We start from the raw sequence: 23,728 nt of genomic DNA on the forward strand, positions 1-23,728 counted from the left end.
TTGATGTTTTGATGTATATAGAAAACTTCACAAAATGTATTTCACGGAGAACTAAGACAAAGCTCTTCCAAATCTACAGATGAGTAGAAAATGGTTATTAAACGAATCTCTTAAGTTCATTCGATTAAGTAAAAAATGTACACTATTAACCATTTAGTTCAAATGGATGTCTGACTTCCAGATATTTCTAGCCAAGGGTTTGGTTACATACAAGTTCCATCAATATATTTTAAAAACAGAAACAAAGTAGGAGAATAAAGGGAGGTAAAAAAGCATGACAGCTTCTTCTGTTTAAGGGCTGATTCCCAATTTTATAAGCGAAGTTAGTGGGTTAATATTCATAAGAGGGATAGAAAGAACCCTTTATCACCTTCTTTGGTGACTGTCACCTCAAAACTCTCTAAAGGGAGAAAAGATAGACCCATGTCAGTACTACAGGAAAGACTGAAGATGGAACAATAAGGAAAAAAGTCAAAGAGGCACACATTACACAGAAAAGCTGGACACCATTTAACACTGAGCTCAGCAGCCACTGGCTGGAACTGCTGCCGCAAAGCTGGACTTCCAGTTATCGAAACGCCTCTTCGAATCCTACTTACCACGGACCACCACATCGCTGTTTGAAATTGCACTAACCCACCCACCCACCGCACACTGCTACAGTTTCCTGACTCCCTCAGGTGTGTGAGGGCTTTACATGAACACTTCAGTGATAATGGTTTAGACATACGTCTACGTGCTTCACAGTTTTCCGATTTTCCTTTTCAATATACGTTTCTGTGGTGAGCGTCTGGTAACATTCAAGTCGTCGTTAGATTAAATGACACAAACAGTCGGGGCAGCGGGTTTTAGTTTAATCCTTTGTGCTTGAGTTGAATAAATAACAGTGTTTTCTCATTTAATCTTGGCTCTAACGAAGGCAGCAAAGGTAAACACCTCTCTGAACAGGACATCTGCTTAAGAGGGAACTGAAACCAGATTCGGCGCTGACGGCGGCCACCGCTGCCACTGCGTGCAGACGCTCGCCTCCCCCCCCCCCCTCCCCCCCCCGTGCTGTACAGGTGCTGCTCACCCGCCCGGGACCCCTGCAGGGCCAGGAGCCCCGCTGCCCTCACTCAGCGTGGCCGCACGGGAGCACCTTCTCTCCACCAAAGGCACCACGGCCTGAATCCCCTGCCTTCTTATTCACTTCTTTATTTACGGCTTTACCATTTACTTGTGTATCCCAAACCGGGTTGTTCCATTCTGCTTGATACACGGAGTCACACGGCGGAGTGTGTGCGTCTTGCTTCCTCCCTCCACCTGCGCGTCTAAGATCCCGCCGTCACCCTGGACAGCGTACGCAGCGCAGCTGCTCCCCTGCGACGTGAGCGAGAGGCCGACGAGTCAACACTGGCCCAGTGCTGCGGACACTGCCCGGCATAAAGCTGGCGCTCAGCGACGCCCGCTGTTACCCATCGTTTCCCGGGCGCGACGATTCCACGACGCCAGTTTCTGCTGTGTACGAACAAGCCACAGTGGCCTTCTCTGTGCGTGGTTCCTGCTGCAGCAACACAGCGTCTCTCTAGACCTGCGCTGGCCAATGCCGTAGCGACCAGCCACACGGGGCTGTGTCCAATTAAATGAACATTAATATTAAAATTAAAGATCAAATCTCAGATCCGCTGCCACTGGCCGCCTTTCAGCAGCTGCGCATGCCTAGGAACTCCCGGATGGAGGATGTGGACCCGGGCCTCCCCACTGTCGCGGTGATCACCCCGGATGCAGCCCGCCTACGGCCTGCGGGCCCAAGTGACCTGTGTCTTGTTTTTGAACAACCTGCGTGCCAACAATTATTTTTATCGTTTTAAACATTATTTGGTGGCATGGAAAATTATATGAAATTCAAATTCCAGGGTCTGTAAGCAAAGTTTTATTGGAACACAGAAGCTTGCTTGTTTCTGTGCTGCTGACGGCTGCTTTCCCACCGCAGTGGCCAAGGTCAGTCTCTCACTACCAGAGAGCCTGTGTGGGCCGCAGAGCCTGAAGTCCTCACTCCCCAGCCCTTTACAGAGAAGCGTGTGAACACCGCTACAGAGAGACACCTATGGGCAGAATGGCGGGGTGCTGATACGTCTAACTGGTCCCCAGGATGCGCTAATCCACCATATCGTGTTTATACATTTGGGGTGCATAACAGTGTCACACGATACATTTTAAACTAAGTCAAGTTGTCCATCTTCAATTCAGAGAAAACTTCTCAGTTTCGACTCTGAGTTGACAGCTCTGCAAGGAACGTGGGAGGCAGTCAGTCACATGACCTGGGCTGACAAACCGGTATGACGGCCTGTGTTTTCCCAACAAGGGCCTCTGCGCAGGTAAGCACAGATTTGAGGCCCCAGGCAAAGTGTGTGCCATCAGGTGCTGTTGAAAATAATGACAGTTTCTGTGAAGAGCAGAGTCGTTTGCTAACAGATCAGACTCCTCACATCTCTCCTCTGAGACTTCACGCTGGGAGGAGGTGGATGTGGAAAGGCAGTGGTGTGTTTCAATTTTATACTCCAGGTGTTCTAGGAAGGGTTCCCTGGTAAGATAACACCTGAGCAGAAACCAGAAAAAACGGAGACATGATTATCTGCACAGAATTTCAGAGAGCAAACAGGGAGTGCAAAGGCCCGGAGGCAGGCCTGGCCTGGCGCAGAACAAGGAGGCCCCGCGGCTTCCTCTCTCTAAAAATCAGTTTCAAAAAACAAACAAACATATCCTCAGGTGAGGATTTAAAAATATATATATTCTTTGGACGCTCATTACATATTTTCAGACTGCTCTCTGGAAGACTGGGATTCATTTACAATGAGCACAGTGAAGACATGTACTGGGATCTCCTGCACATGCCCCTGGCTACTCGCAGGGGCTGCCTCCAACCCATGGGCACTCGTTAACGTGCCAGGCAGGCTGGGTCCCTAGGAGCCACTGGGCCTGGTGGCCGCTGCACAGCTGGAGCAGCAGGGACCTCACACGCGGGCAGGCCTGGGCCTCCCGCACCGGCTGTGAGACCCCACGTGTCCCCGCTGAGCCGTCACCTGTAAACCGGCCAGTGCACCATGTCGCAGGCCCATCTAGTCCCTCCACCTGCAACCCCAAAACTAGCGCAGGAGACATCTCCAAGCGCAGCAAGGCCGGCGGGCGAGGGGACAAGACGGAACTGACAAGGGCCACACTAAGGCAGTGTCTTAGGAGAGGCTCGGGGACTTTCAGGGGAAGGAACAGAACTTCACACCCCACGGGTTCGGAGGGTGAAGGAGTCTGGAGTGAATCCCTGGCTTTTGGCTGAAGGTCCCACGTGGGGAATGAAGACACAGCGGGGGAGAGAGGCTTGGGAGGAAGGCGGGGGTCCCGGTGTCTGCCTCGTGGACCCAGCGTCTTGCTTCCGGAGCAGTTGGAAGCCGGGCATTGAAATGTTCCATCCATACGAAATTCACTAGATACCTCTTAACAGAGAAAGACTTTTCAGCGTAACTACAGCAACATCACACGGCCCACAAAATTACAAGCAGCTCCTTAGATGTTCCCATAGTCAGCGTCCTGCTGCCTCTCAAGCAGCAGTTCTTGTTCTTCTTCCCCCAAAGCATGGACCCGTTTCTGTCGGTAACGCCCCGTCCTCCCCGGAGCTAAGTTTTCAGACGTTGGCGCTGTCACGGACTCGTCCTTCTTCCCTCTCCTCCATCCCTGACGTGCAGTCACGTGTATAGGGCTCTTCCGTACATGCACTTACACGCATTGATCCCGTGGAGTTATAGCACGGTGACTACCTGTCGGGGGTGTCGCCCCCTTTTGCGTTCTCAGCCCTCTCCCTAGACTCACCTTCTCGTGCCCTTGGCAAGGGAGGCCTCCCAGAATCACCCCCCGCATTCTGTCCTCCTCCTGCCCGGCCCCTTCCCACTCGGTTCAGACCACATGCACCTGCTCTGCTTGGCAGGTCTCCCTGAAGCCCTGCTCTCGCCACCGGAAACGCACCCCCCAGGTTTCCCGGACGACCTCTCCAGCTGTACGCAAGTCTGGGAACGGACCAAACCTTCCCCATCTCTTCCCCCCTCGTTCCCCTAAGATCATCTAAAATAGTCGTAGTCAAAGGAACTTTATTACACAATTTTTTAAAAATAATTTGTTTATTTATTTATTTTTAGAACGAGGGGAAAGGAGAAAGAGAGGGAGAGAAACATCACTGTGTGGTTGCCTCTCACTTGCGCCCCCAACTGGGGACCTGACATGCAACCTCGTCATGTGCCCCGACTGGGAATCGAACCAGCGACACTTGGCTCGCAGGCTGACGCTCAATCCACTGACAGAATTTTTTTAAAGCAAAACAAAAAGCTGTAACCAACACAGTATAGATTTGACTTCTTGACATCCAAAGTCACATCCCAGGCTCTTGGCTGACAGAGTTTAGCCTTCACTTTCCTCATCCGTCCCTCTAAGATACCTGGGCTTCAGGCTGGCTTTGCATTCTTCCTGAGTCTTCTTCCAAACCTGAAAATAACCTCAAACTGCACTATCTTCTCCAAAAGAAAGGGGTCTCTCTAGAGCCAAGCCCACGGTCTCCCTGCCTCGCAGGTCACTCTGCCCTACGCTCCACCCCTAATGAAGGTCACCAGTGCCAGCTCAGACAGGTAGGTGCTCTGGCTTCCAGCCGCAGAGACGCATCCCAGCTAACTCAGGCCACAGAGACATCATTGAAAAACCATCCCGAACTCGTGGAATTGACTTCAGGCCAGAGAAAAGGACTTGGAAAGAGCCAGAAACCAAGGCAGCTCAAGAGAGCAGCACATAGGGGGCCACCACAGGCCCAGAGCAAGCTGGAGCTGGCCCAGATGGAATGCAACCTCACGGGGCAATTAGCCTCTCTGTCTCTCTGTTCAACACTCACATTCCAGGGAGAGCATGCCTGGTCGCCAGCCTGGGGCCTGCAGGCATCTGGCTGGGGAAGGCGGGGAAACTGACCGAAGACCCACAGATCTGGACCCAGGGAGAACCGACGCCTGCTGAGCGGCAAGCATCCGCTCCACAGTCCCTGCTAACCCAGCTTGTGTCCCCAACCCACTTCTCTTCGCTCAGCCTCGGCGCCCACGCTCACCAGCCGGACATCAGGCTGGTGCTTATTTTTGGTGCCTGGTCCACGCGGGTTTCTGGGGCAGGCTCACACGTGGCTCTGAGCAGTTTCTCAAGCACTTAAGTCCTCCAGTAGCAAAGCACACACGCCCGTGGAATACACCCTCACAGCCCCAGCCTAGCAGCCCGAGGGCCGTGCCCCCGGCGCCTCTCCAGCTACAGCACAGGCTCTCGAACGTCAGTGCCGAGAGCTGCCCGGGAGGCTTGTTTAACATGTGGTTTGCCAAGAAGCGCCATCTGCAGAAATTCTGACCGGGCGTCTCCAGGAGCCCCGTAACCCGCGTTTCCAACCCGTGCAGCCTGATGGCCCCAGTGCAGGCCGCCCACAAGAAACTGGCCCACGGTGGTCTCCAAGCCTCTCCCCCGGGGGCACATCGCAGGCAGGGAGAACGGAGCGCAGGGATCTGCACTCGGTGTTTGGACCCCGGCACCAGCGCTCCATGCGCGGCCACATCCCGCCTATTCCGCTCGGCCGTGGACACCAGGCGACCCCTGGTGGACTCCCAACCGTCTGCTCCTCCACGCAGCACGCCACTCAAGCGAACTATTCACCTGGCCCCACCCCCGCTCCTATCCCGCCCCCACCTTGCCCGCCCAGTCAGTCATCCATCCATCCCCGGGAGCTCGCCTTGCCTTTAATGAGCCCCATCTGCCCCGTGTGCTGCCTCTCCAACCGGGCACCGGCTGGAAACCCCCAGTGTCTGGGGCCGGCACCGTCAGCGCGTGTTCTGACCCACCGCCCCATCCGTGCTTCGAGAGCAAGGGCCAACGGCCAGGCTTCGCGGATTCTCCACGACCTGGCGTGGTTCCTGACGCGCGTTTGATGATGACTGACCCCGGATGTTTGGAGGCAACCGCGTCCAAAACGAGTGCACGCCGGTAGTCAGTAACTATGAGTATGACGTGTCTGTCCTATTATCCAGATACTCCCTTAAAACTGATACTCAGCTGATTACTGCCTTATATTGATGGTTTCAACATATAAACACAGCAGTTCCACGGGGTTTATCCAAATACAACACACTGCTACCAACACAGCGCCTTGCTGTAAACACGCCAGCCCTTGCTAGACAGGGGGACGGAGACGCGCAGTAGCTAACCCCATCGGCCATCCTCCGGACACGAGTCCCGTAAGTCACAAAGAATATGGAGAAAAGGATCACAGATCTGAGCTGGTCATAATTAAACAGCGACGAGAATGAAGTTCCCATTCTTGCCCTGTAATTTCCTTTGGGTCCTATTCCTGTTGTAACTGTTTAGATAATCTTGTAAAATCTCTGTACTGGGTCTGGGGAAGCAGGAAAGGATATGCTGGGATAAAACCACCTACCAAAAGGAAGAGCCTAAAATGGGCCGGATAACAAGGTGTGGTGCTCGGCCTCTGACACAGGCGATGAAGAAGGGACAGTCGTCAAAAAGGCAACACCGTGGCCTGCGGAAGGCTTCACGCTTTAACCCCTGACCCAACACACCATGGACAACACAATTTCTCACCCGCCTCTACTCAGGCTTTTAGCAACTAAAGGAAAGGAAGGGAATAAGGAACCTAGTCATTATAATTTCCTAAACTACCTGACAAGTACCAAGACATTATTCTCCTGTTTCACCCCAAGAAAACACTCTGGACTACGTCCTATGCATTCAACACGAACATCTCAGGAGTGACCATTTACAACGCACTTTGGTGACTAAGCTGCCAGCGTCACCCACGTGTTTATTTCAGAAGTCTGACAAGTAACCTCCGGTTGTCCCCCACACCCTCCCAGGATGCGGTAAGACTACGAGCCTGGATGCTTCCAATGTCTTGAAGGTAACGTCATGAGAGCCGACACAGAGAACCCCCGAATGGAGGCTGGAGGCGGACCACCTGGCCAGGAAGGCGGCTCTGTCACCTCTGAGCTGTGTGATCTTGGGCAACTCATTTGTTTCTCCTGCAATATTTATGGGGTGTCAGCCAGTCCCAGGCACTGGGCCGGGTACAAACCACAGGGCAGCAGAGAGCTGACACCTCAGGCTACAGAGGGGTCAGCACAGAACTCGTGACTGCATGCACTTCCTGAAACGCTCGCTATGTCAGGAAGGTGTAAGTCTGCTCAGAAACATAAGCTGGACGATCCGATTCAAGCGACTCACACGGCACCGCACATCGCTCCCATAAGAGGGGCGTATGTAAGAAGTAAACACGGCCCATGGGGGGATGTGTGTATGCACGCGCACACACTCAGAAATCTAGTTCGTTCCGGAGGACCCCGCTATGCAATGCTCAACATGACCTCCAGTTTGGAGGAAGGAGGACACAGACCAGAAAATCCCTCAGCTCCGAGACAAATGCTGAGTGTGTGTGCGCGGTCGGACCTCTCTCCAAAATCCAGTGAGCACAGCAGGCCACCCCACGGCCCCAACGAGCGCAGGTCGGCTCTCTGGTCACTTCTGTGAAAACGGGACGTGGCACTTGAAGAGAACGAAGAACACATTTGTTGCTCTTCAGAAACACATTGATGTCCCTCCATTTACACGCAGTAAAATGAACGTTCCCTCTGATCTACACGAGTTAATTGAATTTTTCTTATTGGTCCCTCAGCAAACAGCACATACTAACATGAGAAATTTTGTCCTGGAAAAATATCACGTAACGACGACTCTTTAAAAATCAACTTCACACCCTGCCCGGCGTGGCTCAGTGGGTTAGTAAGCGTCATCCTGCAGAGCGAAAGGTCATGGGTTCGATTCCCGGTCAGTCAGGGCACAGGCCCGGGGTGCAGCGTTGGTCCTCAGTCAGGGCGTGTGCGAGAGGCAACCAATCAATGTTCCTCTGTCATACTGATGGGTCTCTCCCTCACACTCCCTCCCCTCAAAATAAATAAATAAATAAATAAATCTTTTAAAAAACCAGCTTCTCGATGTCGCCTGTGGCTCTGAGAGCGGCACTTTCCCCTGCCCGTCCGAGAAGTCACTATGGACGCAACTAAAGCAGGAACCACTCCGATGTGCAAAGCAGCACATTCCCAAGTGGTCCCAGACTTGTCGCTAGCACCAGGTTACAACCCTGTGAAACGCGTCCACTTTGAAAGTGTATTGGAAGGAAAAACCTAAGCCAAAGGATTTCTCTATCAAGACTGCTTGACGGTTTCAAATAAACCCTTGGCAGGAAACTGAAACCAAGGCAGCGCAAGGAAGACCTGGAGCAGTGATACCCCCAGCCCCTGGCCTCACGGACCAGCAGCACCTGCCGGTTAGAAGAGCAGGATCTCAGCCCCCCCCCCCGCCCCCCGCCACAGACCCTCTGCATCCACATCTGCACTTCAACGCAACCCTCGGTTGCCACGTGGGCACGATAATATTTGCAACGCACTGGCCTAGGTGGTAGCTGTCTGACAACACCAAGACAAGGACTCTGATGATGCAACGGAGTATCTTGCTTTTCAACCACGAGTACAGGCCTTTGGTCAGGGGGCCCCAACGATTAAAATTAAGAGGAAAAAGTATGGCATCCGGGAGCCCCAAACCGCCCTTAGCATTGAGACACGTGAGAAACGACCCTGATGCTTCCCGCCCGGTTCCAGGGCCCCAGGATCGAGCGGAAAGCCCGCGCGTACCTGCGAACCGCAGCGGGGCGTCCTTGTCCAGGGCGATCAGCGGGGGGTCGAGGAGCACCACGTTGTCGTCCTCCGTCACTAAGCCGTGGTACGTGGGCTCCAGCCACGGCTTGTGCTTGTTAGCTGGGTTGTAGGAAAGGAAACACCGCAGATGAGAATGCTTATTTTAAACGCAACTGCTTTTGAAGACGTACATCTGCTAAAACAATACAACTGTCATTGGTCTGGAAGGCCACACGTGTATTTTTCTGTTGCAGAGTTTGATATCAAGACCCAAACTCTAAATTCCAGAGGAACTAATGGAGAAGCTACCCGAGTCCAGGAAGGAACCAGATTCCGCTCCAGAAATTAAAGGAAAAAGGTCTGATGGCCAACAGAAACACACCAGCTGTTTCAGCCTATCCCAGGAAAGTTACGAAGAAAAATGTTATTTCTCTATGACAGTACAATAACACTTATTTAAATTAGCACTGCAAACAAAAATGTAAAACAAAGATGCAAAACTGACAAGATTTATCAATATAAAACTACAAACACAAGGTATTAACATAAAACAACACAATGCAAATTCCCTAAGATACCTGATGTGGAGTCAGGCTGACTCGGGGTCAGATTCCAGCCCTGCTCCCTCTTTATTCGGTGCATGGCCTCGAGCTTGTGACTGACCCCTCAAACTCCATGTCCTAGTCTGCACGCCAGGCCCCCGCCCTCCGCAGGGCGCTGGGGCCGTAACTGGAGAAGTGACTGCGTTCCTTCCGGACTGAGCACCTGTAACTGCTACTTTTGTTCCTAAGTCAAGAACGGGGCTGCTGTGGCAGGGGCTTGCCGGGGACACGCAGTTTCTGGTTCCGGCCCCTCCTGTTCTGCCCGGGCCTCGCTCCGTCTCCATCAGAGCCACCACGTCCAGCCCTGGCACCCAGCTCCCCCAGCCCATTCTGGGCTCCCTGTCACAGTCACCTAGAGTGCTACCGGCTCATGGTACACCTCAGGACGCGCATGGACCGTAGAACTCAGTTTAGCTGACCTGGCCGGAAGGCCACACGGGGACTTTATTTCCACGTAGGTCATGCCTCTTTGTTGCATGAGCGGCCCAGGCTCTGCCGTGACTGCGCATCAATCCAGAAGCATCTGAAACTAACTGTGAATGTTTACGTATCGCTAACGTAACGTCACCGTGACGGGACTCGCCTTCACCTTCCCGGCTGCTGTGATGGCCATTACAGAATGACAGGAGAACGTCACCCGCATTTACTCCGACCCCACGCGGGAGGGGCAGCACACCCGTGGGCAGGGGAAGGCAGGCGTCTGGAGGGGGAACAAGCTGCCCGCTCTCAGGTGAAGGGCGCATCCCTCGGACGTCCACGCACGCCGCGTGGAACCCCCAGCAAACCCGTGGCCTTCACTTTCAAGGTCTGCCCAGACCCGCAGGCCTAGCTTCATGGGGACAGAGTCTCAGTTCTGCAAGAGAAGGGCTCTGCGGACGGCGTGGCACAGTGACAGGAGCGAATATACGTAACATTACTGAGCTGTGCACTTCAACTGGGTACGCCGGTTCGATTCCCAGTCAGGGCCCGTGACTCCATTGCACGTCAGGTCCCCAGTCGGGGGCGTGAGTGAGCGGCAACCACACAGTGATGTTTCTCTCCCTCTCTTTCTCCTTTCCCCTCTCTCTAAAAATAAATAGATAAATAAATAAATAAATTTAAAAAAATAAAATAAAATAAACTGGTTACGATGGGAAACGTACACACATTTCACCGCCTCTGAAACTTCGCACGCACAGAATCCAGACGCAGCCCTCTCTCGCCTCTGCTGCTCACCCGGACTATTCCTGACAAGGGTCAGGCGACCAAGCCCGTTCTCCCCCTCCTGCACGCATTCCTCACACAGAGCTGGGCGGGTCTCCAGGGTCCTCACATCTGTGCACCCACACCGTTCACACCACAAGTTCCCGAGGACGCAGCAGCTGTGTATGCGGGACCGATCGACCTGCCTACCTACCTATCAGTATTTACTGATGGGAAATGAGAACCAAAATAAATTTTCATACTTATTAGTTCATTTCTAAACACCAGACCCATGATAAGTTAACGTAAATAATATTTTTACGAAAACTACGTTTTTCAAAGAACTAAGTTTACTGAGAGTGGCGCTGTTTTGCGTCCTGGGACTCCTCACTGTCGGGCTTAACAGAAGCCGGCTGGCTCTCACCTCTGCTCCCACGGTCCGACGCCGCCCCTAGAAAACCCCACCAAGTGCGCGTGAGAATGAGGGGAAAGGCAAGTCAGTGTCCAACATTATTAAAATAGCTTTCACCTCTCGAGGCCCCTGCCAGGGTCTCAGGGACTCATCACCTTGCCATCGGTCTCCGTTCAAACGTCCCCTCATCCAGCCAGGACAGCGCCTGCTGCTCTGGCTCCCATTTCTTCCTCCGGTTCTCGCCGCCACGGCACGGACCGGGCAGCGGAGCCCGCCTGGGACTTAGGGGCGGGTCACCGGGCTCAGGCCCTGGGCCTCGGTTTCCTTATCTGTACACTGAAGTCAGGAGCAGTGTCCGCCTCACCGGTGGCTGTGTGAGCAAACCCATCACACGGGACAGGCTGGGGACAGTGCCTGACACAGGAAATGCCACAAGGTGCTACTGTGTCATTACCTTCTCCTCCTCCAGCCAGAGAGACAATTACTGTCTCATTGCTCAGGAACAATCTGGCCAATGGATGAGTATACAGTATTCCCTTACTTACCCCAAGTATTATGTTCTAGACACCCCGCCCCCCACAATAGGTGAAAATCCGCGAAGTAGGAACCTTACATTTATTTTAGTGTTTATATATATTTTAAGGCTCTATAAACCCTTCCCACACACTTATAAACCGTTCCCAGTCCCTTAACCTTTCCCACTCCCTTATTAACCTTTTCCACACTTTTATAAACACTGCTTATGTCCTTAAACATATTCTACACTCTTAAACCTATGTAACTTTAACATGTGTATACAGTACTACAAAATCCCACGATATAGCAAAAAATCCGCGATAAATAAATATCTTTTTAAAAATCCCACGATACAGTGAGGCTGCGATAAGTGAACCGCAATATAAAGAGGGACCGCTGTATAAGAAATCTCACATGTAGTACAAATAAAATCAGTGTCCTGGTTTGTAAATTCTCTCATAGAGAAGACAGTTTTGGTGCTAAGAACTGAGAAGCAGGTATGATTTGGTATTTTAAACACCGGGAAGGTGTTCTTTTTTGTTTCTGGTAGGTAGATGTCCCAAGCAAAGGAGACGAGAGCCTGGAGGCCCCCATGCAGCAGGCCCTGGGGGGTCTGTGCTCGGTCCACTGAGGGACCCATTAGGACACCAAACGCAGACCAGAAAGGCAAGGATTTAAAGTGCCTTTGGAAGACATCTTCTCCCTGCACAAGAGCTGCTCCTGGGGCAAGACACCCAGAAAAGAAGAGAATTCAGAAGGTTAGGAACGCCTGCCCTTCTCTTCAGAAAGCCTGGTGCAGAGCTGTGCGTGGGCCCCAAGGTTGCTGCAGCCTTCGGTCTGGGAGGTCCACTGATCACAGAAGAGAACAGCAGGCTGAACGCTCCTCCTAACGGCTGACCCTCCCCACCTGCTCCCGACAGCTCGCTACACCACGTGCAATGACGCAGGCTGGAGCACTGCCGGGGCTGGAGCTTTATCTGTGATGCAGATAAACAGGCCATTGGAAAGAAAGCTCCAAAGCCTCCACTGTTCATCACAAATCTCTTTTCAAAACACAGAAGCTATGAATTCAATTTACTGCTAATAATGTACCATTAAGAGCAATAATCAATTCCAATTTGTTTTCATAGTTAAGGTTTTATTAATAGAATCATAAGCACAGCAAATAAAACTGAAGATGATTCCAATACGTCAGTCCCAGCAGGAAGGTAAAAATACCAGGCAAACTGCAGAAAACCTAAGACAGCAAAAAATATAAAAAGGTAGTAGTGTGTGTATTTCTGCTACCCTAATGCAAAGGCCTTTAGCTGAAAATGACAAATGGTTCAAGGCAAAAAATAATCTTCTAGCGATATTCCCAGTACTTCCCCCGCCCCCCAGTATTCTAATCATACAATTCAAATTTCCTGAATTGCTCTTTTAGGCTGGCAGTAGAATGAAGAGACCTGACCAGTTCCAAAGACTGAACTTTTAAATATTTAATAAATGATATTTTTAATATTTCATCACACTCAATTGGCATTATAAAATATTTATGGAAACAAGTGACTGATGTTTTCTGTAATCATCCAAAAAGGACCCACAAATAAAGCCGCGAGTCCAGGAACAGGTCGCCCATGCTGAAAGTCTCTCCGGTTCATTTCTTCGCATTCTAGATCATAAAAAGGCCAACTAATGTGGAGTGGCATAGCCTTAATTAAAACCGGGGACTGCTGGCGATCAGACCTCCTGCAGATGGGCATGCCTAGGACGCCAGGCCATGACACGGCTAGTTTCTGTGGTTATGAAATTGCCACGAACGCAAAAATCGAAGGGAAAAGAACACCACGGTCAACCTCAGGGTTAACTTTAAATATAAGAACTTAGACCTCCCTAGAACATCCCAACTCTGTGGGCACAAGAAGGCCTGGCCCCCTGTCCAGGTCACACGGGTCACAGGGCCCCAGCAGCGTGGTGCCAGGTGTGCCCCGACCCCAACGCAGCGCCCGCGCTCCCGCTGGAGGCACTTGTTCACAGAGAGAAATCCACTCTTTCCCCACACAGACTTGGTGTGGGACCCTTCGCATCCCAGAACATCTACGTTGGTAGGATGGGCCCAATAACAACATCATAGTAAGTAATGGCAGCTACATGTTTTACGAGACTGTAGGCATGTCACTGGTAAATCTCAGATCACGGTAACATGAGTTTTTGTTTGCAGATTCAACCGTTACCCCGCGTCCCTCGAAGGAATCTGCAATTAAGAAACACCGCCACTAGGTGGCGACCAGCGCCCTCGCGTGGACGCGCAAATGCCCAGCCCTCAATTTAAAAATCCAGCTCCCGACGTAATCCGTGTTAGCAGATGCCTCGTTAAAGGTCACAGGCACAGGGAAGTGTCCTAAACCAAACACATATAAAATCCCCAGCGGCTGCTTTATTTCTCAAAAAAAAAAAATCTAAAGTGAGTAAATTATTCATAGAGCTCCAAAATAAAAATATAAAAAGGTATTCATTCACTCTTGGGACTCCCTGAGGCACTGTCCCCAGTCACAAGTTGGTATTTAGACTAGCCCATCGCTGATCCCTGAAACCAGCTTAACGTCAAAGGTCCTTCCGGCTTCACCCTGCCATGGACTTTCAGTTCAAGTTCAGAAACCGAAAGACTCCACCGTCTTTCCTGAGAACGAGGCAAGGCGCTGGTCTCTTGGGGAAGCAGGTCGCCGTCTGTCAGAGAACATGAAGGTATCAGCCATCACCCACGTCCTAAAATGATGTGGCCGCGACATGAAGCGTGGTGAAAAGAGGGATGGGACAAAGCCGCGCTGGGAACAGGGAGCACGCAGCCCTGTGGTCTGGGCCCCTTGCCTGTGGGAGGGAGGGAGCAATCGAGCGCTCTGGACTCTCTCCCAGTGGGACCTGGACCTGAAGGGACACGCACAGCTCACCTCAGCTCCTAACTCGTGGGCCAGAACGAGTCGCCTGGGCCCACCCAAACTCCCCAGGTGGGCAAGTGCAATTCTAGAATGTTCCTGGAAGAGAAAGCAGGAAATATCTGAGGTCAACTCTGGGGACCGTCGGAAGCACACATGGAGACCACCCAAGGGCAGCCTTAAAAGGAATAATATCCTTCCGAAGGAGCATTTTTTAAACAGAATAAAAATACAAAGAAGGTACAAAGGTAGAAAGGTTAGGGCTCCTCCTGGGACTAGCCAGACGAGGATAAACGTGTGGGCAAGGAGGTGCCGCTGGAGGGGGCTTGAGCTGTAATTCAGGGTGCACATCCCCCTCCCGCCCCCCCAGTGAGCTCCCTCAATTTTCTAGACAGCAAGGAGCTGTTATGTGTTCCGCAGCGCAACCTGACGGACAAGGCAGGAATTTAGTTAATAAATAAGCTGCTTCCGACTCACTCTAAAGAGGGGCAGCTTCCTCAACCACCGATGGGACTCCCGTCCACATCCTTGTTTTTTGGAGGATTATAAATAACACGCGTGAAGAGCCCACTCTGCGCCTGCCACACAGAAGCTCAACAAATCGGTGCTGATAAACTCGTCTGAAGCAAGGGCCGCACTTCAGCAAAACCACGAGCGCAGAGTGACTAGGGCTGGGGAGACTCAGGAGGCATCCCGGGGTGACTTCCCACCACTTTCTCCTTCCTAAACTCGACCTGCCAACCACGGAAAGCCCTCGGGGCTCAGAGCCTGGACAGGCCCAGCGCCCTCCCTCTCATTCAGCAGGAGAGGAAGGCGGTATTACACAGCGATGCTGTTAAGTATAAAAGAAAAAGCAAACAAAGACACCTGGCCTTTTTTTTTTTTTTTTTTAACAATAAAGGAAACTTTTAATCAGCCACAGATGGTAAGTGGGTATCGGTCCTTTGTGACCGGCTTGCTTCACTCAGCAGAAAGTCCTTAAGGCCCACTCAGGGGTCCCCTTTTTACAGCTGAACGATACTCTGTCGCTGTGTGTACCACATCCTGTTTATCCATTCACCCCTCAAGGGCACTTGGGTGGCTGCCTGCTTCTGGCCATCGTGAATAATGTTGCCATGAACGTGGGTGTGCGAATATCTGTTGGCGGCTGTTTTCTCCTCTTTTGGGCTCACACCCAGAAGCGGGACTGCTGGGCCCTTCAGTAATCCTATGTTCAGTTCTCTGAGGAACCGCCGATCTGCTTCCTTTCCACAGTGAGGGCTCCACTTTCCACTCCCACCAACAGAACACACGTTCCAATTTCTCCACATCCTCCCAGCATGTGACTTTCCGGGTTTTTATAGTAGCCACTCAACGGGTGTGACCCGACAAGTTTTATTTCCAGTAATTTTATCTTTTTGTCTGTGTAAAAATATAAAAATAGAAACAATAGAGTAACAAGCCCCATGTACCCAGGACTCAGCCACTGCCCACACAGGACCAATCTTGTCTGACTTAGTCCTACTCCTGCCACCGGTTCCGACCATTTGAAACAAATTCCAGATATCGTATCATGTCGCCCCCGCAGTACTTCAACATCCAACCCTAAAAGATCAAGACTCTCTTTAAAACTAAGCATAATGGCATTATCACCTAAAAAATTCACCATTATTTAATATCATCAACTATCCAATCAGGATTCACACTTACCCGATTATTTTGGTATCTCAAATAATTTAACTGAGTACATCTCCGTGGGTGTGATATTTCATCCTGAGTTCTACTGTTATGAAAGAGAAACTTAAAACCATTCACTGTCCTTAAAGAATAATGCTTTAGTGGCTCCCACATTAAGTACGTCTGTTAGATGGGCTTTTCATAGATGTTCTTTATCAAGATGAGAAAGTTCCCCTCTCTCCCTAACTTGCTGCAGGCTTTTATCATGATGGGTGTTAGATTTTGTCAAATGCTATTTCTGCGTTAATCGATACGATCGTGTGACTTTTTTAAACTTTCATTTGGTGGATTATTGACTTTGGAAAGTTGAAACAGCCTCGTGCACATCGAATAAATCCCATTTGGTCACAGTGTACAATTTCTTTTTTATATATTGTAGGATCTGACCTGGGAGTATTTTACTGCTGATTCTTTATTTAACAGCTTTATTGAGATTGTCATTTAAAACTTTTTTTCTTACTACATTTCAATTTTTTTACCTGAAAATTGGACTGGCTTGAATATATTCAGTTTTGTACACTCAACATCAAATACAATACATATGTAGGAGCCCTGACCACCTTCGAGGCACTGCGTGTACTGATTTTGCTTACATTAAGGCCGACCTAGAAGGTTTAGGGGCATGACCAGCCGAGACAGCAAGAGCCGCAGTGTGATTTTTCGGAAATCAGGATACGATGATCTCAAATGTGCTTTTAAAAACTAGGAATAAAAAGGGGGAAATTAATGTTTCTGATATGAAATCTGGCTTAAATATAGCACCCCAAAACCTAAAGAAAGTCACTAGAGGTCTGTTAACAAAGTGGCGGGACCTCCTAAAGCAAAGTTCATTACCTTTTCATGAATCCCCTCAAAAGGAAGAAATGTAAAAACACAAAACACTGGGCATGCAGTCTTAGGGACTTCAGACACCTGCGGAACCTGGTCCGGGTAAGACGCACTATTTCAAATAGTGGCCTATTAGCTGATCCTCGGAAATCTGGCTTCTTCGTCTACCACCCTAATGGCACCGGAAATCAAGTTGCAAAACTAGGTTTCTCTTATGCTGCGGTTCTCAAAATGTACCTGTATTTCATGGCGTTTGGCAGCAACATCTTAACAGTTCGTGGAGGAGACTTCCCCATGCGCTGCCCTGGGAAGCAGACCAGCGAGGAAACCCAAAGAAGGCGCGACCTTCTTGTTGCATTGTTTGAGGACGTGAAGGCTGGTGACACAGAAAGGTTCTGAGTAACAAAGAGGAGGATGTGACGCTGCGATGACAGAGGACAGTACTGTGGAGAGGTGAGTTCAAGTGAGAAAGGCAGAAACACGGCGCTGTTGCCAAGGATAAAAATAAAGTGACTCCCAAGAGGGCTGCGTCTTGTCTTGTTCCCATGGTTGATCCGACAGACGGGCAGCTGGGTGACGCTGTGCAGGAGGTACACCGTTACACACTGTTACTTCACTGCTGGGAGAAAGAACGGAGGAAACCGCCTAGACAGGAGGAAGGCTGGCTGGGTGGGAGGGTGGAAGGATCCACAGCCGATATCAGGGGTCCCTTCTGTAAACAAGTCCCAGGTGTGTCCTACGGAGGGAAGGTCTAGTCTAACGCCCGATCCTAAGCCATCAAGGGTGGTTAGCTTATTTTACTCACGGTGGTCAGGAAAAGTGTGAAATTTTTAAAGAAGTCTCCAACAAATGTTTCCTTACATGTTCACATCTGAAGAGGCTACCCTTCAGTTACCCAGGATCTCGGTTACAGAAAGTGACTATTTAATTTTCGAAGCAACGTACTGTCACACGCATAAGCGTTGCTACTAAGCAAATGAGTGAAGGACGACACTGCGCTCGCGGGGAGGGTGGCAGCCAGTCCCTTTTCCAATCCAGTTGTCTGACTCAATATTAAGGGCCACCCGTAAAATTAACGGGCCAAGCACCAACGCGAAACATAACCCGCAAGTCTAACAGCTTCTGCGTTCCTGTGTTACTTCCGCTCCTGAGCTTCGTGAATCTCACGTATCCACTGAGAGCCTCTCTTTAACGTCACAGATACGACGTGGCAGCCACTAACATGGGAGGGAGCCTTGGGTCCAGCTACAAGACTTCCAGTGGCAAAAGCTCTTCCACGACTCTTCTAGAAGTTCCAAAGATGACAGGCCAGGTGCCTGGGGAAGACAGTCCTTAAACCCTCAGGGAATAAGGGGTCTCCCTGAGGATTCGGCTATAACGTTGGGAGGGGTCCAGATGGAAGTGCTCCCAGGCTCACGGGTTTCTCTGAGGCCCAGTAATGAATATCCTGCAGCCGGCCTCGGTCCCTCGCCAGGGACACAGACCGGGGCCCTGGGACCGGAGCCCTTGGCGACAGTATCCCTGGGAACAGGAGGCACTTGGTCTGAATCCCACAACACCCCAGAGGTGACGCAGAAGGATGGTGGTGTTTGCAGGTCAACATCCGGGGGGCCTGGGGGGGTCTTCCCTGACCCACATGGACGGGCACTGACTTAGGTCCAAGCGTCCATGTGCGTTTCCCCGGCTCTGTGCCCGCCGCTGGCAGCTGTTCATGCATGAATACTGAGAAGGCGCATTTTAGAACTCAGTTTTAGGAGTAAAAGCGGGGCTGGGAGAAAGGGATGGAGGTGGAGAATGTGTCTTCCTCATTCAGATGTTTGTCTCTGTGTAAGGAGAGGTAGGATACGAGATATGTCCCTTGTTAAAACTGTTAAAGCTGGTGTCCCAGCAGATGAGGGATGACCACACCACAGAGGGCCAACAGCGTGCCCCACCCACCAACCCCCGCAGGGGGCTGTTCCTGGGATGCAGGGCAGAATATTCTAGACATGTTCCCTCGCACACCCTACAGCCTGAGTCAGTCTGACCAGCCTGGGCTGGGCAGGTGGGAACAGAACATTCTTTAGATCTGACGCACTCACCAACAAAGAGCAAACGCGTCACAGAAGGCTCCTGAACAGAGGAGAGTCCTCTTGTAAGAGAAACAGGGCGATCTCCACGTCCACTCTCTTCAGCCCCTTCTGGGCACCCCTCCACCCGGCCCTACAGAGGTGCTTTGGCCGAGTGGGGGCCTGTCTTCCGTCTCCCTCGCCTAGGAGCCTGACTCAAAACTGGTACGGCTGTGGCCTCCAGCTCCTTGTTTTTGTTTTAGCACAAGGGACCCCTTAAGCGAAATCACCTCCCGCCTGTCTATTCATGCTCTGCAAGGCGATGGCTAGAACCGCTCCCCGGCCAAGCGATGCAAAGCTGCGAACCTCATCTTCAGCGTCACTCGGCTGCCTCTCTGTACACGCTGCCACCAGGTTCCTGGAGTTTCACCTGGAGAAGACAGCGGCCCGCCCGCCAACACACGCTTCCAGGTTTTCCAGGCCTGTTTGCGGGCACCCAATCAAACCCGCCCGCTCCCACTTTCCAGTTCCTCACCATCCCGCCGAGATTGGCCGGAATTAGAGTTGAATGCTGGAGAAGGATAGCGACGTAAGGGACCCACACTTTCAGTTCGCAAAGCGCTTCAATGACTTCATGCAGACGCAGAAAATAAAGAGGGCAAAACCAAGTGCCCTGCAAGCTGGCGGAGGGTAGAAGTATTTTTGGAACAGAGGCCTTTAATGGCTCTCAGTTCGTATCTTGAACGCATGGAAATTACTCAGAGTACACGTGTTTTTATGCAGTTTTTTTACAGATTTAAACCACAATAGAACACGTCGATTTGTTGACTTGTATGCATCCATTTATCAATTAACTCTCACAATGCAAGTTAATCAGAAACCCAGTTATGCAAAAACGGACATGCCACAGTTTCCTGAAATGTCCTATTTGGCAATGTTATCAGCACATACAGAACAGGTTTGCCCTTTGCTTCCTTCTTTATCATCATCACATTTGTCCCGAGTTCAAACAGGACAGGGCGCTGTCCTGAACTGTAACCCAATAGTCCAGTGGTGATTTCCAAGTTCTGTGTGTGTTTTTAGTCTCCTGACCTTCACCTACAATGGGAAACTTTATCATCTATAGTGCAGAAAAGGCCACACAGCATTCAAGACCTCCTGATAGTCGCTGCAAAGGTCCCAGCAGCTGTTACCCAAAGCCCCGCCACGTGCTCGCTGACTGGCGGTGTTTAGTAAATCCGCTGCAGCTAGTCAGAAAAATCACGGTTCTGTCCTGGCTCCTGGTTTTTGTCTATTACCTGCATTCTTAACAATATAAATGACAGCAAGGCAAATGCTTTTACATAATTCCTACATTACTGGTAAAACGCATTGCAACGTTTTTAATAAAAGACACAGAAAATGACACAGCTCACTCTTACTTTGCCAAGGCGTCTCTCAGGAAGCATGTTTATATCAGAAAGAGAAGAATTAATGTGACGACGAGGGAACGGAAGTCCAGGGCTGGGAGGACAGGAAGGCAGGAGAGAAGCACACACTTCCCTCAGCTATTCTGGGTGCTCCGCACCCCAGGACACTGAGAAAACATCCAGGCAGGGTTGCCAGCCTGCACTGTGGCTGATCCTTAAGGACTGTGCTGAGCATCAAATAACTGGTTCTAAACGGAGGGAGAGGAGAAGGATGCTTTAAACTACCCTTCAGTTATTTTGACACTGACCATGGACAAAATTCTAGACCAGTTTTGGTGCCTTTAGAGAAGGAAAAGAAATCACAGAGAGCTGCTGACATTTGCACAAAAACAAGGCATGTGAACATTTTCTTTCCAGAGGGTAACGAGGAAACACACTTAGCACAGCTCGTGTGAAACTGGAAACAGTGCCTGAGCTGTGGCAACGCCTCTTTCCCGTGACCAAGAACAGGACGGGGAACCAAGACCAGATGAAAAAAGTCAGGTGGACTGAAATCGGCTAACGACCACCCAGAAAGGTCACTGAGTAAGGAACCCTGAAACCTGTGGAGGCTCAGATGTGGACGGCTTTCTGCGACCTTTACATCCAAACTGAGGAGGCCACGAGCAGATGGATGGGAGCCAGGACCCAATCCCCCGGCAGCACGCGGTGGCGGTCCTGCGCAGCACGATGAAGTGCACGGACGACGAATGGAAGACCTGCCCTAGAACATGGCACGGGGCAGGGGAGGAGAAGCACGATTCCACCCCAACGTGGCGGGAGGCCTTGGGGGGTCAGGGTGCATGACCTCGGTCCGACGAGGCGGCCAGACACTTAGAGCAGGGGCGGGGGTAGCCCCAGGATGGCTCTGCTCCTGCCCCCCGACTCTGTTGAACCCTCCGCCCACCTGAAAGGTGCTCTCCGAACCAGGAGCACATGAGGAGAAGACTCCAGGCCGGCAGGCAGGGGGGTAAGAGGCCAAAGACCCAGCAGAGCCAACTCAGTAGGGAAGGGCAAGAACAGCACTTACATAAAGGCTCAGCAATCAAGACAGTGAGGCAGTGGTGACACAGATCGATGGGACGGGACACAGGGCCCAGGAATAGACCCACAAAGGTGCCGCCAACCGACCTCTGACAAAGGAGCCAAGGCAACACAATGGAACAAAGTCTTTTCAACAAATGGAGCAGGAACACTGCACAGCTACATTAAAAAAAAAAAAAAAAAAATGAATCTAGACACAGACCTTGCCCCGCTCACAAAAACTAACTCCAAACAGGTCCAGACCTAGATATAAAAGGCAAAACTGTAAGACTCCTGGAAGATGAAATAGGATAAAACCTAAGATGACCACAGGAATGGTGACGACTTTTTATACACAACACTAAAGGCACACACTCCATGCAAGAAATAAGTGATAAGCTGAACTTATTAAAGTTAAAAACTTCTGCTCTACGAAAGGAATAAGAAGATAACCATACACTGGGAGAAAATATTTGCAAAAGGCACTTCTGTTAAAGGGCTGTCATCCGAAGTGTACAAAGAACTCAGTGATAAGAAAACAACCAGACACCTCATCAAAGAAGATCCACAGCCCTGGCTGGTGTGGCTCCGCTGGCTGGGCGTCGTCCCGCAAACCAAAGGGTTTCAAGTTCTTTTCCTGGTCAGGACGCGGGCGTGGGTTGCAGGTTCGGTCCCCCATCAGGGCACCTACAAAAAGGTGACCAATCCATGTTGCTCTCTCACATCCACGTTTCTCTCCTTTTCTCTGCCCCTCCCTTCCCCTCTCTCCTGCAGGTCCGCAGGCGAGAATTTAAAAAGAGAAAAGAAAAAGAAAAAAGAAGATAGACAAGTACAGATGGAAGAATGTTCAACATCACACATCATCGGGGAAATGCAAATTAGAACACCATCACTATGCCCCTGGCAGAACGGCCAAAATCCAAACCACCGACAGCACCACGGGCCGATGAGGATGGGGGGCAACGACTCTCACTTGGGGAACACAACCCAGCGCAGCCACTTTGGAACACAGTTTAACAGTTTCTTACAAAACTAAACAGACTCTTATCACATGATCCAGCGAACCCGCTCCTTGGTATTTACCCAAATGAGTGGGAAACTTAGGTCCACACAAAATCCTGCACGTGGATGTTTATAGCAGCTTCACTCCTTCTGCCAAAGCCTGACAGAAACCACGACGTCCTTCAGCAGGTGAACAGATAACCCAGACACTGGAACATTATTCAGCGATAAAAAGACATGAGCTATCAAGCCATGAAGAGACACGGAGGGGACCTGAATGTACACGGCTGAGCGCAAAAGGCCGGTCTGAAAAGCTGCGTGCTCTGAGATTCTAACGATGTGACGCTCCGGATAAAGCAAACTATGGGAGCAGTAAAAGGATCAGTGGCCACCAGGGGTCGGGGGAAGCAGAGGGGGACAGACACCACACAGAGGAGTCCCGGGGCGGTGGAAGCGCTCCGGAGGATACCACGATGGCGGGTACACGTCACACAACTGTCCACACCCAGAAAATGCCCGCCACCAGGAGTGAGCGCAGGTGTGAACTGCGGACTCTGGGCGAGGATGCCGTGGACGCAGGTCCCCAGCCGTCACGCACACACCACCGAGGTGCAGGACGTCAACCACGGGGGAAGGATGCGCATGTGTGGGGACCGGGGCACACGGGACCTCTGCACTTCCCACTCAATTTTGCTATGACCCTAAAACTGCTCTAAAAAATAAAGTTGATTACATTTTTTAAAAAGCTATGTTCATTTCTGCAATGTGAACTTTACCTCCCATTTAAAAAGGAGGCCGGGGAGCTATATGGAATTGAGTTCATAAAAAAGCGCACACATAATGTTTCCTACAGTGTTCTAGGCACTTACAAAATCGGTCTGCTCCTCCTCCCCGCCCTGTGAGACGGCTACTACCCTCCTCTTACAGATGGAGAGACTGAGGCACAGAGTCAGTGGCCCGTTCAGCAGCACGCGGCGAGTGAACAGCAGAGCTGGGGTCTGGACCCCAACAGTTCGGCTCCGGAGTCCACGTTCTCAACCATGCTACCCGCTCCCACGGTGCCAGCCTCTAGTCTGCGGGGACGCAGCGGCCGTGCTGGGACACGGAAGGCTGCCCTGCAGGACAGAAGGGTGGCTGGATGGGACGCATCCCGCAGAGGAACGCTCACTGGGCTCCCGGCTCCCTGCAGAGAGGACCGTCCCCCCACGGCACTGGCTGTTTCTAAAGCTCTGGTCGGGTCTGAAACCGGGACTTGAACCGTGTGCAAATTTCTGAGACAGTCCCATAAAAAG

General features: G+C 51.1%; 1 protein-coding gene across 1 annotated transcript in view; it reads right to left on the reverse strand.

Moving 5' to 3' along the window:
- The window catches only part of CLSTN1 (calsyntenin 1), a 60,193-nt gene that overhangs the window by 22,956 nt on the left and 13,509 nt on the right, over positions 1-23,728 (reverse strand). The window contains exons 2-3 of the mRNA XM_090268239.1: positions 8,745-8,867; positions 371-400 (exon numbers count right to left, since the gene is read on the reverse strand). Coding sequence (XP_090124365.1) covers positions 371-400; positions 8,745-8,867 — 153 coding nt within the window. The remainder of the gene's footprint in view (positions 1-370; positions 401-8,744; positions 8,868-23,728) is intronic.

The sequence above is a fragment of the Furipterus horrens genome, unplaced genomic scaffold (assembly GCF_987537825.1).
Source record: "Furipterus horrens unplaced genomic scaffold, mFurHor1.1.pri manual_scaffold_3, whole genome shotgun sequence".
Taxonomy (NCBI): Eukaryota; Metazoa; Chordata; class Mammalia; order Chiroptera; family Furipteridae; genus Furipterus; species Furipterus horrens.